This window comes from Artemia franciscana, chromosome 21 (assembly GCF_032884065.1).
Source record: "Artemia franciscana chromosome 21, ASM3288406v1, whole genome shotgun sequence".
In the NCBI taxonomy this organism is placed as follows: domain Eukaryota; kingdom Metazoa; phylum Arthropoda; class Branchiopoda; order Anostraca; family Artemiidae; genus Artemia; species Artemia franciscana.
In genome coordinates this window covers 8,303,163-8,323,561 of record NC_088883.1, presented here as the reverse complement: position 1 = coordinate 8,323,561, position 20,399 = coordinate 8,303,163, and the positions used below count along the sequence as shown (strand labels likewise).

The window sequence follows — 20,399 nt, the reverse complement described above, 5'->3', positions numbered from 1 at the left end:
ATGGTTAGTTTTTCTAGACTGTTACACAAGTTATTTGCAAGCTCACTCCCTCTTGGAAAAATGATTTTGTGTATCCTGGGCAATAATGCTTCAGTTATTTTACATAGTACTAGACATAAGGGTCTCTATTGTACATAGCTTTTTTTAAACAAAGTGAAAAAAAACTGTGAAAGCATCAAGTATAAGAGGGTAAAAGCTAGAAATTAAAAGCAGGTAAAGAATTTTGGTGAACTGCACTTCTTCCACAGTGCTGATTCTTCAAAGGGCCCTTATTCTTAAAAATTCCACTGACAAAAGCTTATAAACACAAAGGACATGCCCTTTGTCGTATACTCCTATGTATTGCAAAGGAGATTTTCACTCTCTCTTCCATTTTCATTATTAAGCGAAAATTTCTTGTGCGTGTAAAAAAAAATAAATAAAATAAATAAATAAAAAAAAAAACAGGTTCGTCTCTAAAAGAAAAACAACATCGCCGTCTGGCCTTACCCGCTAAAACCATTAGGTTATGAAAATATGTGTAAGGTTTTGTTGTTTTTTTCTCACTTTGGTTCACAGTCGGCCAGAAAAAAAAAAATACATTCTTCTCTTTGTTCGTTTTAACTCATATAGGGATTGAATAAGCATCATCAACAAGCAGAATAATAGGGAATTCTTTTGCAAGATAGTGGGATTCTACACCTAAATGGGTATTTCGACCCTGTGTCCAACGACCGTCCTCAGCAGAACATAAATATATAAAAGAAAAGAGACTTACAATTACACACAATCACTCAAACTAAAAAGAAAATTTAAAATTCTCATTTTCTTAAGTTTTCAAAAAATTGTCTGTAAGAGAAAAAAACTGACGCCATCTAGGCTTACCTAGCAAAATCATTAGATTGATCGTAAAAGTATAAGTAATGTTTGCTTTTTCACTTTCGTTCCCACTCGGCAAGAGAAAAAAAAATTCAGTACATTCTTCTCGTTTTTCTTGTTGTTTTTTTTTTTACTCATATCTTTTCAGTTTCTCCAACTTAAAAAAAAAGAGAAAAAAAACGTCGAGAAAAACAACCAATGCTATCTAGCAGCAAAATCATCACATTGAACATAAAAATGTTACTAGTATTTTGTTGTTTTTTCTCACTTTGTTTAACATTCGGCCAGAGAAAAAAAAATTCCTTTTTATCTTCTCATATCCTTGGATACCTATTCTTTAAAAAAGTCAGATCAAAGAATACATTTAGTCAAAATCTGGACAAATAGACATCAGACCAAATTTTTTTTTTTTTTTAAATCGGATTTTAAAGATATCGACCAACTAGCTTTTAAGGGCTTAACGGTCATATACAGTTCGTTGTTTGTACTTAAAGAACAACTGGTATAGGTATTCACTAAGCGATTGTTTTTTTTAAATAATAGATTTAAAATATTTTTGTTACTTTCTTTGCAAAAACTTGAAAAAATTAAGTACTTTCCGTAGAAACCCAACGGGTTTTCTCCTGGAAAGGAGAAAATCCGGTAAAATGTTCTGGTAAAATGTTGATTTTTTTTTGTTTTTCCTAAAAATGTTAAATATTCTCCTCTTTTTTTGGGTTAAGCTATTTTGAGTTCTGAAATGTCTGAAATGTCCCCCCTCCCGTAAAGGTTGAATATCGGATTTAAGGTAACTGCGTTTCGACTTTGAAAAAGTCTCAAAATATTGTTGCTCTTTATGTAAATGATAGAAGAAGTCTTGAATTATAGACATGAATTTACGTAAATTTATTTCTATTTAAGGTGAAACTGGGATGTTTGTAGGAAAGATTGTTAGGAACCATCCTGTTAGAGACTTCCATGGTTATGCAGATGAAGGTGCCACCAAAAAGAAAGTGTTAGAGGATGTATTTGAAAAAGGAGATGTCTATTTTTTATCAGGTAAGTTTTTATTTATTTCTTAAAAATTTAACAAAACAGGCCGAAAAAAAGGAATAGTATGAACTTAAACTATCCTAAAGCCCTGTTAATTGGTTTAGTGGCTTTCTTAATCGGCTAATAACAGTTTGTAGTCAACATCTATCTAAATTTGAAGCAACTGTACCAGAGACACTCCGTGATTGTTGACATTTGCATTACCAAATGGCAAAACAAAAATAATATTATTCAGAGTGCCAGTGCCAAAAGTGTGCCAGGATAGATATTACCAATTGGAGTAACTCCTGGATGTGCCTTGATATCTTGATATCACTATATCTGTATCCACTTGATTGTATCCAGTATATCTCCACTATAGCGACTCCAAGTGACATAAATCTAAGTTTAGAAATTTTACCAAATTAGGAGATAAATGTGATTTTGGATCGTACTCCAAGCAAACTGCAGGATCCAAGTATTCCTGGTGATACTGTTATCAAAAATTACAAGTTTTTTAAGCAAGGAAAGTGCAAATTAGGTCCAAAGTGCCCTTATAATCATGGATCTATTACCCATAACCACAAGAAACAAAGTTAAGCTAGTCTAACAGTTTGTTCCCGTTTGTAAGCCAAGTGCAAAAACTTGGGCAGTCCCAGCTAATACCAGTCAAAGATTCTACACTTGAAAACTCCTTGTTTTTAGGGAGCACTATGGATCCCATTCCTCCCTTATTAAATACCTCTAATTACCTACCTCCCTATCCGATAAAAGCAACATATCCCAGGTATCCTCTCTCCGAAACGTCCCTCCAACCCAGAAGTTTACTCACGACCAGTAAAATCACCATCAGAGACATTACTGCACACAAACCCTCCCACAGTCTACTCTTGCTCATGTCTTCCCAGTCACAAAACCACTTGCATATCCTATCCGCTCAATGCGCCCTAGATTTTGTTTTCCTGGTTTGGGCCTCCACCTGTCATTTGGCTAAGTAAATCTGACTTCCCTCCTCCCAGAAACTTCCCAGCACCTTCTTACCATCCCATCTCCCCCTTTCCTCTCTATAAAAAAAAATCCTCGCAAGTCTTGCCAAATCTCCACGAAACCCCACTTCCAACCCTTTCGTTTTAACCGTCGTCCCTAGCCTGTCAATGTGACTCAGATCTGGGACTTATTGCATTTAATAATTGTCTTGTAATAAATCCTAATTATTCTCACTTCCCGTCAACTGGAAACAGATTGCATCATCTGGAGGGCATATTCAGGGAGATGATAAGAGGGCTAAAGCCCTCCTGCTTAAGAGGCTTCGCTAGTACTACTACTACTACCAAAAACTTGGGTTGCAAAGAGTCAGTTTCAAGTACTGTAGAAAAGCTAGTGTTTTAAACGTTCAAAAATAGTAAATTTACTATTATTACTTTAGAAATTTTACAAATCCGTACACAACTGAACAAAAAATATTAACTAAATAATGAAACCTGAAATAATATAAACAGGGTCAAACTAACCCCTTAAATCCTTAGGAAAGAAAAGTTCTTGTCACAATAAAAGAAAGGCGCAGGGCCATAGCCATTGTCATACAGATTTGTACGCAACCAATCAGTGGCGGTTCTTGTCGCATTAAAAGATAAGGTACTAAACATTTAATAATCACAGCCATACCCATCGTCATACAAATTTATAGGTACCTGAACAAAAAATATTAAGTAAATATTGAAACTCGAAATAACATTATCAAGAGTTAAATTTAAACCTAAAATATTCAAATTTCTAACTCTGAAAAAAAAAATCAAATTCAAGTGAAGAAACATATTAAAATCAGCAACGAATAAAAATAATAATGAACTAAAACACATATATATGTTCAATTATTGACGAGGGAGATTAGTTCGTCTATGTTCTTGTAAGTCATGGTTCGTCTATGTTCTTGCCCGTCCCCCAACCTTCAAATCCCCAAGGTAAATTTTTCTCTTACCCTACTTCTCTAAAGCATCATGATATTAAATTAAAACCCCACCCAGGAAATTCTCAAACTCATCAAGTCTCCCTGTCGTGAATCCTCAATAAGTTTGTTTTTCCTAAACTTTAAGTTACTAATGCTGAAAGTACTAATGTTGAAAAGTCTACCGCCGAACTCGAGGTGCTTTCAGAATCATATCAAATAGATATTATAGCTATTACTGAAGTACAGTCCCATGACCCAGGAACCCTGTGCCTTACAAATTATTCAGAGTTTATTAAACTCTGTACTTTAGCTCACTCGGAAAAAAAGGTGGCGGTATTTTGTTCTCTACAAAGAGTGACCTTTATCCAAAGTTTATCCGAGCATGATGAAATACTCTGGCTAAGTATTAGACCAAAATACCCCCTCGTCCATTTAATATTATTGCAATAGCTATTTTCTATTACTCCCCAAATCAAAATATTGATTCAAAACGTAAATTCTTCGATCAATTGCAGACTAGTCTTGATTTTGTTATTTTTAAATATCCCAATGCTGTCTTTTTCTTAGTTGGTGTTGCCAACGACCTTAAAATGGATTATTTTTGCTCCTCATTAAAGTAAAGCGAATTGTTAAAATACCAACGACTCGAGGAAATGCGTCTCTTGATATTATTTTGACTAATATGTATAATTTTTATAGCCCTCCTTCAGCTTTGCCCCTATTATGTCGGAGTTATTATCATTTGATTCTTCCCCCCCCTCAAATTTTAAGTATTATTTCTCAATAACTTCTGGCGCTTGCCGTCCTCTTCAAAATTCTTGTCTACTTTCTTTTGGTATGTAACTAAATACTCAAGATTGGTCTGATATTTATAGTTCAAAAAGCTTGATGAGAAAATGGCTACTTTCCACAAACAGCTGATTGATAAGTATCAAACTTGTTTCTCAGAAAAAAGATTTAAAATGTGCTCCAGTGATAAACCTTTCATTAACCAAACTGTAAAAACGCTAATAAGAACCAAATTGAAGTTTTTCAAAAATGGTAAATCAGATGAAGACAATAAAACAAGAAAATTAATTAAAAAAGAAATTCGTAAGTTGGCGCGATCGTACTGCAAAAATAAGGTCGAATAATTGTTCACTAATAAACCAAAAAATTGGTACTCCAAGGTCAAAAATCTGTGTGACAGGAAGTTTGAACAGCTTAACTTCAATACCCGAGTCCCCTGATGTTGCTGCCAATAATCTAAATAAATTTTTTTGCTTCCATTGTCCAGAGCGTTCCAGCATTGTCTGACCAATTATCAACAGGAGCCTTTTCCCATTTTTTCCCCGTCTGATATAGAAAGAAGAATTGAAAAACTAAGAGAAACAAATGTTTATCCTTTGGATATCCCGTTTCATCTTATTAGTGTCTTGAGTGACTTTGTTTCTAAGTTCTTGTCTGTCCTGTTTAACGAGATTACAAAGTCTGGGCGAATTTCAACAATTTGGAAACAAGGTTTCATAACGCCTTTGAAAAAGAAAAATCAAAAGCCTGGTTTTGAAGGCGTTCGTCCTATCTTACTCCTATTTTCTCGAAACTTTATGAAGGATTCCTTGCACATTGGCTAAAGGAAAAAATCCTACCTCTTACTGACCTGCGGTAATTCGGGAATTAAAAAACCAATTCTACTTCCCACGACCTTGTTTCTCTTATTGAACACATCGGGAAAATCCTCGAAAAGCCTAATTCCTGGCTAAATTCAATTTCCATTGACCTTCAGAAACCATTTGACCTTGTTAACCACAATATTTTAGTTGTGAAACTTGTCAGCGAGTTCAATATTGGTCCCTTACTGGCGAAATTGGTTGTATCCTTCTTAATAAATAGATCGCAGGTTATCAAATACCAGAATCATTATTCAAATCCTCTCCCTGTCCAAATTGGTATACCCCAAGGTAATCTTCTAGGTCCCTTCCTTTTTCTGTCTATGATCAACAGCCTCGCGAAGGAATATCCTGACCGATGGAAATTTGTTGATGACCTAACGGTTGTTAAAACCTGCTTTAGAAATTTAATAAGCGACCCTATGAGTATCCTCAATGAAATTGGAGATAAGGCATTGGACTTAGACATACAGTAAACCCCTCTGAAGTCCATGATAATGCCGACTTGTCTCCTCAAATCCTTGCCCAGATTTCTTAGTCGTATCCCTCCTGAAATTTCTTGTGTCCTCTTTTAATCTACCTGGTGTCACAATTCTTTCAGATTTAAAATAGGATATCCACGTTAAAGACATCAACCATAACGCTAATGTGTCTATCGCCCTCCTTAAGCTCCTAAGTAAATTTAGCGTACCCCCTTCCCATTCTTTAAGAATTTACACGTCTTTTGTCCACCCCCATCTCGAATAGGCTTGTCCAGTTTGGCACCCTGGTATCTCTCTAAAAAAAATCGGAAGAAATTGAATCAATATAAAAAAGAGCCTTGTGACTAATTTTCAAAGAAGGCGAGGTGCCATACTCTTTGTTCCTAAAAAAAAGCTAGTTTAGAAACCCTTGAGCTAAGGAGGGTTTCGTTTTGCCTCCGTTTTGCAAAAAATGCGATAACAAACCCTTGGACGGCAAGTATTTTCCCCAAATGTCACTCCCCATCCAGATTACGGCCCCCTCGAGCTGTTTCTGAGCCCATTCCTATTTTGTACGCGATTTGCTGTGTTACTTCCAGATATGAAAAACTTTCTTCCCATTCATCTCAGAAAAAATCGATAAAATATCCCCCTAGTTTCTCCCCTTTCTTTTTTTTTTTTTTATTGGCTGATGGTGCTGCCCAGGTTCTTGCACTTATTTGCTTATTTTGCCCTCCCCCCTTTTTTAATGTCACTTTTAATTTTTTTTTTTTTTTAACTGACTTGTATTTGTTTAAGTTGAGTTTGACCAGTTTTTATCTTTTTCTCTTTAATTGACTTTTTACAGCTAAATTTTGACTCACAAATGGTCATTCATTATGATTTTTCTTTTTTGTTATTGTTTTTCCCTTTGTGGGCTTGTGCTAGAGATTTTTCAAAATAATTAAATAGAAATCTTATCACGTGAATCATTCGTTTTTGGGCAATTGCATGAATAAGACGAACAGTGGTAATAACGCTAAAACAGAACGCCGTTCTTATTCGCCTTAGTATTGAAGCAATAGACTGCTGCATGCTCGAAATGGATATTGCTTCAGAAGGAGAGGAAGATGTGGTCTTTTCTAATCGTCTTAGTGTATCCAATTTTGTTCCCCCAGCTTATCACCGAGAACTGCTCCCTTCTTTTCATGTAAGACTTTTGTATCAAACAGTTCGTGGTAACGAACTGTAGTAAGGAGCGACCCGGCTCAATAGTAAACGAAACTCTAAAACACGGATTCGATTCTTTTGATGCTAAAATATACATCAAAAGAATTGAATTTTCATGCTAATTCTAAATATATAAGTTTCATCAAATTTAATCTTTGTCATCAAAAGCTACGAGCCTGAGAAAATTTGTCTTATTTTGGAAAATAGGGGGAAACACCCCAAAAAGGTCCAAAAATCTTAACGAAAATCACACCATCGCATTCAGCGTATCAGAGAACCCTTTAGCAAAAATTTCAAGCTCCTATTTACAAAAATGTGGAATTTCGTATTTTTTGCCAGAAGACAGATCACAGGTAATTTTTTTTTTTTTTTTTTTTTTTTAGGGGTCATCGTATCGTCCAAGTGGTCCTAGAATCTCGCAAGAGGGCTCATTCTAACGGAAATGAAAAGTTCTAGTGCCCTTTTGAAGTGACCAAAAAATTGGAGGGCACCTAGGCCCCCTCCCACGCTCATTTTTTCCCAAAGTCAACGGATCAAAATTTTGAGTTAGCCATTTTGTTTCGCATTGTCGAAAACCATAATAACTATGTCTTTGGAATGACTGCCTTCCCCGAGTCCCTGGGGGAGGGGCTGCAAGTTACAAACTCTATCCAGTGTTTACATACAGTAATGGTTACTGGGAAGTGTACAGACGTTTTCAGGGGGATTTTTTTGGTTTGGGGGTGGGGTTGAGGAGAAGGGGGCTATGTGGGAGGATCTTACCTTGGAGGAATATGTCATGGGGGAAGAGAAATTCAATGAAAAGGGCGCGGGACTTTCTAGCATTAATATAAGAACAACTATGAAAAAATAAACATGAAAAAGTTTTTTCAACTGAAAGTAAGGAGTAGCATTAAAACTTAAAACGAACAGAGATTATTACGCATATGAGGGGTTCTAAAAATACTTTAGCATAAAGAGTGAGGTATTTAGGAGGAGATAAATATCTTGCTATTTATGCTGAAGTATTTTAAGTAATTTCAACTATTTATTCTAAGGTCTTTCTGATTCAGGGTTCATTCTTAAAGAATTGGGACACCAACTTAAAATTTAGTGTATATACCCCCTCATATACATAATAAAAAATATAAGAATATAAAAGTTTGTTACGTAAGTTAATTCTTAAGTTACGTATATTTTTTACTAATAAAAACGTTCGTTAAAGATTAAACGTTCTGGTTGCCTTTTTAAGTAAACGAAAAATTCGACGGCAACTAGGCCTCCTTCCCCACCCCTTATTTCTAAAAATCGTCTGATCAAAACTAAGAGAAAGCCATTTAGCCAAAAAAGAATTAATCTGAAAATTTCATTTTAATAATTAATGTGCGGAGAGCCAAAATAAAAAATGCATTAATTCAAAAACGTTCAGAAATTAAATAAAAAAACTAGTTTTTTAAACTGAAAGTGAGGAGCGACATTAAAACTTAAAACGAACAGAAATTACTCCGTATATGAAATGGGTTGTCCCCTCCGCAATCCCTCGCTCTTTACGCTAAAGTTTGACTCTTTGCCACAATTCTGCTTTTTAAAACAATTAAAAGCTTTAGCGTAAAGAGCGAGGGATTGCGGAGGGGACAACCCGTTTCATATACGGAGTAATTTTTGTTCGTTTTAAGTTTTAATGTCGCTCCTCACGTTCAGTTTTAAAAACTAGTTTTTTTTTTAATCATCCCCAATCAACGCAGCCATGTGTATATTACGTAGTTTATTAAACTGTTCATTAAAATTTATTAAATTTTAATTATTAAATTTGTTTATGCATGTTATTCAACTGGAGTCAATATATAAAATGCCAATATATAAAATGCAAGCAAATATAAAAATAAACCAAATATAAAATTCATCTAATGAAGAACGAGGATAGCGCTCAGTAGGACAATATTTTCAGAAGGACGAAATTGGTTTGCACATCCGGACACATTTTGAATTACAAAAACTTTAATATATTACGGATATCCTGTGTGATAGCGTAACGTCTGGAAATAGAATTATACTGAGTTCCATGTATTGTTGTTTGTCTATGGGTATAGTCATTAATATAAGCTATGGATTAAAGCTATTTGTGACCAAATACGTCAAGATGGCGTGCTTGTGAAGCTTTGAGCGGCTAGACCTTGCAACCATAAGGAAGAACGAATATTGTAATGACTGTAATTCGTTTTATTATTATCACTTCTCTTTCAAAGCAGTTTTTCCTTAATTCCAGAAGTACTTTAGAATAAAAATAAATACTTTTTCTCACGCTGACCAATAGTCATCTTTGAGCAGGTACTGACCTCCAGATTTTCTATACTGATCTTAGCTTCGTGTGTTTTTCCCCTATAATTCTAGAGGCACCGATTTATAGCTGGGTCGACTTTGGCTGAGGTTACAGGGTGACATCATTGACCCACGTTCTAAACCAAATAACCAGTGATACCAGGACTCAAATCCCTGTCCTCGGGATTTCAAGTCTAGTGCGCTAACTACTCTGCTAAGACGGTTCAGAAATACTTGCTAGATATCTCTTTTCAAACTTTCAGCTTCTACAAATCTCTTTTTTAAGTATCCAGGTTCTTGCGAGGGTGTCAATTCAAGAAACGTTGCTTTTTTTTTCAAAATCTAGGGTTTTTTTTTTAATGTAATACCAAAAAAATGCACTTATTCAACTTTCTTCTTCTTCGCCTTCTCTGGAGCTCATCAAGGATAGCAGAATTACTAATTTACGAAAACGCAGGTGGAAGATCAATCCTTTTTTTTCAGTTTTTGAAATGAAGATACGAGAAAATTTGTATTTTCAGATCCAGGAATGGGGTCAATTTTTTCAGTACAAACACAAAAAACAAATCTTTCAAAATCTAGGGCCCAATTGACCCCCTCCTGTCCCTATTCGGCTCCCATAGTGACTCCTGCCGCATTGCGGCAGTGCTACTGGAATTATGCTAGAGAGGCTAGGAACAGATAAAGATTTCGTCTATGACTACCAATATTCCTAAAAGAAGAACAAAGAAAATGACCTCAACAACAGGTTGCCAAAGGACCCTATACCATAAGTTAGTTGCTTTGTACTTAAACAGAAATTTACCCCACCCCCTTTCTACCTCGCTCTCTTTCTTCCTCGTGCTCTTTCTTCCTCGTTCTCTTTCCTCCTCTCTTTTTCTCTCCCTCCCCCTCTTTCTTTCTTTTTGGAGGCTAAAGGGGATTGAAAGTCAAAGCAATGTCCTATGCTACATAGTCTATTTGTTCTTCCTTTCTTAACAGGTGTCTTTTGTCGTTTAACAGGTGTCTTAATTTTTTCACAAATTAATTTTTTCTTAATTTTTAGATTTTAAAAAAGCATTCGATACAATATCCCATTGTATTCTTTTTAGTAAATTGGATAATTGTGGTGTGCGTGGACCGGCGTTGGATCTAGTTAAATCTTATCTTGATAAGAGAAAGCAACGATTAGATGGGGGCAATTTCCTCTCTTCACCTGTACCTCAGTCTTCGAAGGTTGGGGTACCTCAGGGCTCTGTCCTAGGTCCTCTCCTTTTTTTAATTTATATAAATGATTTTCACCGCGCTTTTACATCCCCGTGTCTCAACACACATTTTGCTGATGATACGGCAGTTTCAATTTCTGAAAAGAATGACGAGGAGCTGGAGGCAAAACTGAATACTGCATTTTCTAATGTTCTTGATTGGTGTTCTTCAAATTTTATTGCTTTGAATGTATCAAAAACTAATTTCATAATTTACGGTAGAAAGTCAAATATCTGCCCTCGTATTACCTGAGTTACCTCTTCAAAGTATCTATTATCAATATCTCGGGTGAAAACGATAAAGTACCTTGGACTTGTGATTGATGAAAGCTTATCTTTTAAAACACACATTCAAAATCTACGATTAAAGATTTCAAGGTATGTTGGTTTAATGCGAAGGTTGAAGCTTTGTTTGCCCTACTCTGCTTTACGAAGTATTTATTTTGCTCTGATTCAGACTAATATTAATTATTGTTCTCTAGTATATTTATCTACATTTAAAAGCCATATTAAACCAATACAGATTTTACAAAATAAAGCCCTAAGAATCCTTAAACTGTTTATTCCATCACCTATTGAACTTCCAAATAAGTCTTCTACTGCATCTTTATATACTTATCTAGATATACTTCCAGTCTCTCAACAATTTGCTTTTGGAGCAATTCTTTTCAAAATCAATTATGACATTAAGAAATTACCGCCATATTACCTCCATCAAAGTTTGTTCTCCCAATCACAAGATTTACATAATTATAACACTCGACAAAAAAAGGATATCTACATTGACAAGTATAATACTGAGAGATCTAAATTCGCTCCGTTTGTGTCAATAGCTCGGTGCTGGGATGCTCACAAGACTCTTATTGATAATTTTTCCCCTATCCATTTAATAAAAAGGAAACTTAAATTTCATTTAGTTCAGGATTATTTTTAAATTAAGTATCTTTTTAGTAAGGCAAAGTTTTTGTATGATTCGTTGCTCTGGGTGATTATGGGCCTCTCAGCTATCTTCCAGTATTAATTTATATTTAATAATATGGACATTTTTAATTTTTTCAATAGTATTGAATGATCCTGGGCTAGCTGCTACTTTCATATTATTGTTGTGTTGTTGTATCTTTGCCGTCATGTTTATCTTTGTATTGTAGTGTGTTATTATTTTATCTTTGTCTAGGCCTAGTTTTTCGAGCTTGTCTCCCCATGGGCCTATGTCATTTATATATACATGTATGTGCGATTTATAAATAAATGAACTTGAACTTGAAATGAACTTGAACTTCACGGTTGCAGGTGATATAATGATGATGGATGAACTCGGCTACCTCTTTTTTAAGGATCGTACTGGTGACACTTTCCGCTGGAGAGGTGAAAATGTTTCTACTACTGAAGTGGAATCTGTTGTTATGAATGTTGCCAAACTCAAATGTGCTACTGTCTACGGAGTGGAAGTTCCAGGTAATTGAGCATGATAGTCCTAAAGCATTTTTTTGTCATGTTTCCAAAATAACTCTCTTAAACATTGAAGCGAAAATATATTCAAAATGCTTGAAATTTTTAACAGTACAATGAAATTTTACCCATTTTTGATATATTTTTCTTTCAATTATAAGTGAAAAGTCATTGTGGTCCAAGTAATCATCAATGTTGAAGAATTAAAAAAAAAATGTTCTATACAGAAAATGTTAATCCTACAGCTCAGTGGCGTCATTTTTTTGGGGGGGGGGTTATATGCTCCCTTCTTAGAGATTGAAAAACGCTCTCTTTGGGCAATTGTCATTGAAAACATCTTACTTTGTGGTATTTTCATTGAAAAAAAAAAAAAAAAACGATAATCCACCCCACCCTCCCTATGTTTGATACAATACAATAGAATAATGTTGAAACAATGTAGTACAAAATCAAATATTTTAGTTAAGTTTATTCCACAAAAAATAAGTTATTTGTAAGATGTTTTGACTCAAGAACCTTTTTGTGCTTGCTCGATTTTTTTTTTTTTTTTTTGCAAAAATGTTTAATGGTATTTGGCAACAATGACTCTGATCTTGGGGTTATTTTGGCTTCCCTTTCTGGCATACGGTTAAAGAAAATGTTATTGACTTAAAGCAAAAATGTGACGTAATAAAAACTGTGACATAATAAAAAATGTGACGTAATAAAAGTGCGCCATATTAAAAATAAACTAATTGAACTAAAACACACTTAAATACAAGAATAAGCACTGAAATTCGCGTGATTTCTAAGATTGTTTTACAAATTTCCTTGCTTGTTTTATTGGTTTAATAATTACTATTTGATACGTATTTTTATAGATAGAGTATATAAGAAAACGGGTTTATATTTTCTCCGATGAGAGTGAAGAGTGGCATTACAAATTAAAAAGAAACAATTTTTTGTCCTCCAAATTAACCTTGCCTCATACGTTAGAACCTCCGGTGCCTCCGGAGGCGCTTAGGGCATCCAAGAAGAGTCGCCAGTCGTCTCTTATCACTACAGCCGCCCAGACATCCTCCCATTCGGATTGGATTGAGGTATTGAGATTTGTGAGGTCAACCCAGCAGCTGTGCATATTAGGTTTTTGGGGTGCTCTCTTCCTCTGATTCCACATGGGTGCCACTGAAGGACGCCCTTTGGTAGTCGAGTTTCGAGCAAGCGGATGTCATGCTTGAGGTATATCTACTTCGTGTATTTGATCGCCTTGGCTATCAGTGGCTAGGAGGTCTTCTGTCGTACTGTCGTACGGAGTAGCTTTCGTTAAATTTGCGACCATGGATATTTAAAAAAAAAGCCTAAAGCACGTGTATTCGAACGCGAGGAGTTTCTTTTCTAGATGTTGATCTATGTGCCAAATTTCGAAATTATAGCAAAGCTTCGAGAGAACGTTGGAAGAGCCCCAACTTGGCTTGGACAGAGTACTTCCCCTTGCACCAAATTTGCGAGTTTGCTACCGATTCTTAGCTTGACTTCTTTTCGCTGACACGATCCTGAGTTGTGGATGGTACTTCCTAAGTACTTTAACTCCACGACTGTCTCTATCGTCGGGTTATCGCATCGTAGGCTGAATGGAGATCCAATGTTTGCCTTGAAATTAAGGATGTAAAATACATAAGGGAAATCACAAAAATGCTTCAACAAATGAAATAAATCAACAATCTTCAGTAGGTTGACATAACATATATAGGTATGTAAAACAAATAATTTAGCTTTTTTTTTATTCAATGGCTTAGTATTTTGATTAGTTTAATAATTTATTGATTGGTACATATATTAATAATTTACTTATTAAATAAGAAAAAAGTTTTGTTTTCAAATGAAAGTAAAGAGCAACCCTAAAACTTTAAAACAGAAATTATTCTGTATATGAGGGGGCTTCCCCTTCCCTATAGCAAAGAAGATTAACTTTACGGAAAATTTTTTCTTTTCATAACTATTTTTATATAACATTTGTTAAATATTATTACTGGAATTTTTGGCTAGGAAATTGTAGCCTTTGAATTGTTGGCATTTGATTCAGGCTATTAATAATTGCTATATCCTTTTTTTCGGTTATTTTTTATTTTTTATGTTTTTTTTTACATAACCTTATTATTTACATGTTTTCATCCATGAAATGGCTTAGATGGCCTAAAATGGCTTAGAACTTGGCCTAGAAAATTGCTAGAGAATACATTATGAATATGGAATAGAATATGGTTAGAAAATATCCGAAAATGGCGTAGATCATTGTATATTAAAATCATTTGTTTCCGCTATTTACTTTTTAAATTTATATACGATACTCCAATATCCCTTTAAATCAATACACTCGAAATACAATATAATATCAACAATTAGAAGTAAGAAATATAATTAATTAAATAAATATTTAAAATAATTAACTAAAAATATCACTATAATGCATAGCGCAAAAATGAAGAATAACAAAACTAGAAAAAAGACGAATGCCCTTACATTGCTTGAGAAATAACAAAAATATAGTATTAAAAAAACTATCGAAATGTCATAGGCAATCTTTCCACTAGTCCAAGATCTAGAGGCCTGTATCTTTCAAGGGTTGGCATAAAATCTACTACAGTCGGTTTGAGGGTGGTTCTTTGGGTAATTGGGGGTGGTAATTCCGAATATTTGGGCGTATTGACTAGCAGCCGTGTAGACCAAATCGATTTTTGCTTATGAGCTCAAAATTGGACTGTACGGTCATTGCTATACAGTTTATTTTCTGAAGCTTGGAAAATGAAATAGAATTATAACAAACTATACATACAAAGAACAAACTTTTTTGTTCTTCGCTGAGTCCAATGTAGCTGTCGTTAGGTGTCTCTAACTCCAAAATAGATAACGAATTCAATTATTTCTTAGGAATTTTTACTTTTCTCTCGATATTTCTCGAAGACAACTGTATCATTACTCTAGTAACTCTATATTAACTATATAACTATATTAACTTTAATCTATATTAACTATGTAACTATATTAAATCCATATTATTACCTTATTTTCAGATGTTCCTAATTATTTTGAACAGTTGGGTATATTTAGATGGCGAAAATATCATTATATTTAAAAAGTTATGTATTTTTTAACAATGCCCGTAACGTTGTCAAAGGAACATCGTGATGAGAGGTGTCGGTTTTTGTTTATTTGAAGCAACTCACGATAGATATGAAATACAACTGTGAAATGATGCGTTTAATGTGGCATTTTGTTTGGTCATGATGCCTAGCGGCTAGGTGCCTAGATGCCACCTAGCGGCCCAAAATGGTTTAAAGAGAAGCTGTAAAAACGATTATATTTGGACAAAATATCAACCTTGTTGCTTGCAAGTGTTTGGCAAGAATGGCTAGAAACTTAATTAGACTTAATCAAATTAAGTAATAGACCTCTCAAGTAGGCTAGGGCAATTTCTATGAATTAGAAATCAGAAGAGGGTTAGCATAGTACCTTGGCATTACCTTCCCAGTGTATGTTTTTGGCCCTGGATTGATTACTGAAAGTTTTATATTCCTACCCTATCCCCTTTCCACAATATTAAAAAGTAGCTTGTCTAAAATGTTTCCATATCAACATGCAATTGGTAAGCTTTTCATTCAGTAAAAAAGTCAATTAAACTATCCTAAAACTGACCCTGGGAAGAAGGCTAGCCTATAAGCCTCAACCATCACAGGAAAAGATTACTCTTGCCTAGCTATGTTTAAAAAAAAAAAAACAACAAGCTATGGTCTTTTTTTTTTTAAGTAAGAATAATCCTGACTGTTCTTCAATGTACTTCAAATCACAAAGTTAAAAGACTGACCCAAAGATTCAAAACCCAAAACAAAAGCGGGAAGTTAAAAATAATGACAGAGATAGGCGTTGGCTGTAAAATTTTAATTTAAAAATTAGTTTATTAACTAAGAGATTAACACTCTTAATTAGACTTTTGGCCACGAAGTCTTAAGAGGGGGATTAAGGGTATTGTATTTCTAATTTGTATGTATTGGTGAATAAAACTCTGAACTCTGTTCTCTCAGCTAGGCTTTATCTTCTGAGCCTCCAAGTGGCTCAGAAATGCCTCGCATAGAATAGAATAGAATATATTTATTCACTACAAAATACATTCAAAAACACTTACAGGAAAATTTAAACAAACATTATATTAATCAAACACATATGAATCAAACATTAAATATTAGTCGCGTCAATATTATTAAAATGACGGTTAAAATATGGAACAAATTATTTGCGATATCTCTCAGTACTATAGGCTGAGCAAGTCAGTAACTATGGACAATTCTTTTTTATTTGTCGGAGTCTAGTAACCGGTCCTTCAGTTGGGGGCTCTCAAGGTTGGGTAGTAGACGACAATGAGTTGGGGAATTCAAACAATTTAGTCCAAATCTATATGTTAAGCCATGACTACGACTATCAAGTGAGTCCAAATTGAGTTGTTCCAGTGCGTCCTCGTAAGTTGAGTAGTTTTGTCCAAGTATAATTTTTACAGCTCTTTTTTGTATCGTCTCAAGTCTGTCTGTTTGATCTTTTGTCAATCCTGGATGCCAAGCAGGGCATGCATACTCAAGAGAAGGTCTAACTTAACTGCAGTATACAGACTTTAAAACCTCAGTTGGTGTACCAAATCTTTTTAAGGTTGGAAAATGAATGTAAAAGCGATGCGCCTTTTTTAGTCAGATAGTCAACGTGCGAATTCCATCTTAAATCATCGTCCAAAAGTATCCCAAGTATTTTAACAGTTTTCTTTGTTGGCAGTATGGAATTATGAGAACAGTGGTATATAGTTACAGTCACAGATGATAATGGTCACAGTGGTCACCATTATCACTGTTACAGTCACAGTGGCAATGGTACATAGTCACAGATGAGACGGGCATAATTTCTAAAAGATGCAGGGGAGCCAGAGATGAATAAAAATGGGAGTATTGCAAACTTCAGAAAATATGAGCCTAGAAAATATTTATTGTGTCATATCCTTGACATAATTTCCAGATTAGTACAGGTTATTTTTATGTGTACTTGGGTTGTAAGCCCGAACAAGCTTTGCTTCGGGCCATTTACTTGTTTTGTTCTGTTTATTTATACTAGTAAACCCATCTTTCTCTCTAAGGTGAATTTAGTCGAAAAGTTACATAATTTACAATATCACAAAAACAAAAGATCAAAAGAACGAGAAGGAGGACATTAGAATTTGAACCTGAAAAATAAGGAAATAAGTTGTAAAACAAATTGTATAACTCTCCTTAGCGTCCAAATTATAAGAAAACTCAAACACTGCTACCGAAAATTATCCTCAGACTTAAGTATTAATCACCTATCCACTGTTACCTTTTATGTTGTTGCTTTCTTCCCTTTTATATCGATGCCCGTCTTGGCTGAGTGGTTGGCGCGCTGGCGTGGGAATTCTGAGTCCAAGGGGCACGGGTTCATTCCCAGATGTGACCCGTTATTTAGTTTTGGACAGGGGTCAGTGGCGTGACTGTAAGCTCAGCCAGAGTCGACCCAGCTCTAAATGGGTACCCGGGGAAATCTGGCGAAGGTAAGCAGGAAGGGTGTGTGAAAGCACAGGATGGTTGGTCCCCAACCTCGCTGAAGGGCCATGAAACGGAGATCAGCACCGCTGGTTTGGACCTTAAGGGTCTAATGCCGTCTTACTTACTACTACTACTTACTTATATTTCCCTTAATTATATTGTTGCCTTTTTATGTTGTATAGTCCTCACCTTTTCTGTCACGTTTGAAATGCCTTAGAGTGCACATTTCTGCCGTCAGAATTTTAACAGATCAAGGGAAGAGAGATTCGGGGAGGAGTGTATATTTAAATTTTGTGTGTTTAAATAAATGTGCTGATACGTGTATTTAAAATGTGCAGCTAAATATTCTTCCTCTCGCAGCTATACTGATTTTTTATTGATTGATGGTAATTTTTTATATTGATTTAATTAATTTGTTATTACTTGAACTATTTTTGTATCACAGTATTTATAGTATTATTTTGTATGTATTATATTATATTACATTACTTATTTATTATTACTATTTAATTTACGTATTAATTGATTCGATATTAATATAAAAGTTTTTGCTAATCTTACCCCTGAATACATTAAAGGTATTTTTACACCCGGTACCTTCGTAATTATAATACAAGAAACAGTGATGTACTTTAGCGACGATAGTATGAAACAACCCGGGCGCAGTTTTCTCCTCGGCGCCTCTTGCAAACTTCTTGGAGGCATTCAGCAATACGGGTTGTGCGTGATCACGACGAAAGTTTTTCTGTCATGAAATTTTTCACGAAAATTTGAGGGATTCTTGTAATCATCATTGTCAATTTGTTTGATTTTTGTGGCACTTGCCCGTCGGCCAAGTGTCATATAGCGATCGCAATTTCTGTCGGTCGATCAGTCGATCTGTCGGTCCCGGCTTTGCCAATTTGGGCACTTCCAGGTAAGCTTGAACGATGAAAGTTGGCTGGCGTATCAGAAACCTGACCAGATTAAATTAGAAACAGTCGCTTCCCCGATTCAACCGTCTGGGGGGGGGGGAGAGTGGAGGGATGGCTAATTTGGAAAAATTACAAAAAATTAGGTATTTATAAGTTACGAACGGTGATCAGATCTTAATGAAATTTGATACTTAGAAGGATCTCGTGCCTTAGAGCTCTTATTTCAAATCCCGATCGGATCCGGTGACATTGGGGAGAGTTGGAGGGGGAAAACGGAAATCTCAGAAACGCTTAGAGTGGATAGATCGGGATGAAACTTGGTTGAAAATTGAAGATTGGACGATGAAAATTGGTAGGCGTGTCAGGGACCTGCACAAATTGACTTGATAACAGTCGTTTTCCTGATTCGAATATCTAGGGGGGTTGGAGGGAGGGGAAATCGTGAAAATTGAGGTATATTTATCTTACGAATGAGTGATCGGATCTTAATAAAACGGGTAATATCCCCCCTCGGAAAATACACACTTCCCCCTCCTCTCGGAAAATACCCCCTAGAGGGGGAGTATTCTTTCAGCTTAGGAGGGGAGGGGGTATTCTTTCAGCTTAGCGCGAGCCAAGACAAAGACAAGTGACAGAATATATGGGAAATATATAATTTGGACTATATATTTGCACAAAGGGGGTTAAGTATTTGGACAGCTGAAGTCAGAAAACAATTTTCACTTCATAATATGCAGAATAATTGTACCTAACGTATTTTTTATGCAGACCCGCTATACTTTACCCCCCCCCCCTAATATGCAAATCTGTAGCCCAAATTTGCTTCTAAAGTAACGAAAAAACCGGTTTATTCTCGAGTATTACAAACAGTGTAAACTTGGGTGAGCAGCGCATAATACACAAGTACCAAAATTTCTTCCCCCACGGAAATTAAAATATAAAACTCAAATAAAATTCTTAAATTTTGAAAGCCTTATTTTCCACGGGGGTATTCTCCGGGGGATATTGTCCTGTGGTAATCGCCGGCCACCTGTAGTTGTGTAGTTGTAGCGTCGAATAGTGTTTGACATGTGTTGGTAGCCCGTCTGTGGGGTCTATTGTTTTGTTTTTCTTTGTTTACGTAGATGTAAAATTCAGATTCGTATCTGAAGCTGTTTTATATCAGCTAAATATTCACAATGAAAAATTTAGCAAACGACGGTACAATAGACAGGATCTGTACACCAAAAAAAGCGCATTTTAAGTAACATATCCGATTGCGCCACATTAATGTCTTGATTCTAGCCATTTTTTTGCCGCAAAATATTAATTTCGGCCTTGATATGTTTAAAGGTTACCATGGCAAACAAGAGAGTATCCAGAATTTTTCCGGAGGGGGGGGGACGCACAAAAAATGTGGTTATATTCATTTTATTACGTTTTTATGAGTCGCGATTCATTAAAGCCTTTTCAGGCGAAGTCGCCTTGTGTTTGCTGGCAACAAGCCACTTCAAATGTGCCTGATCAAACAGTTCGTGGTAACGAACTGTAGTAAGGAGCGACCCAGCTCAATAGTAATCAAAACTCTAAAAAATGGAATTTGATAAGGATAGCTACATCAAAAGAATCGCATTTTAATGCTGATTTTAAATATATAAGTTTCATCAAGTTTAGTCTTACCCATCAAAAGTTACGAGCCTGAGAAAATTTGCCTTATTTAAAAAAAATAGGGGGAAACACCCCCTAAAAGTATCGGAGAACCCTATTGTAGAAGTTTCAAGCTCCTATCTACAAAAATGTGGAATT

At 35.3% G+C, this 20,399-nt stretch overlaps 1 protein-coding gene across 5 annotated transcripts in view; it reads left to right on the top strand.

The window, feature by feature from the left end:
* Positions 1 to 20,399, top strand: part of LOC136040527 (long-chain fatty acid transport protein 4-like) — a 139,691-nt gene that overhangs the window by 114,583 nt on the left and 4,709 nt on the right. For all 5 annotated transcript variants that reach the window (XM_065724706.1, XM_065724707.1, XM_065724709.1 and 2 more), the window contains 2 exons: positions 1,759 to 1,896; positions 11,969 to 12,133. In XM_065724706.1, the coding sequence (XP_065580778.1) occupies positions 1,759 to 1,896; positions 11,969 to 12,133 (303 nt within the window). The remainder of the gene's footprint in view (positions 1 to 1,758; positions 1,897 to 11,968; positions 12,134 to 20,399) is intronic.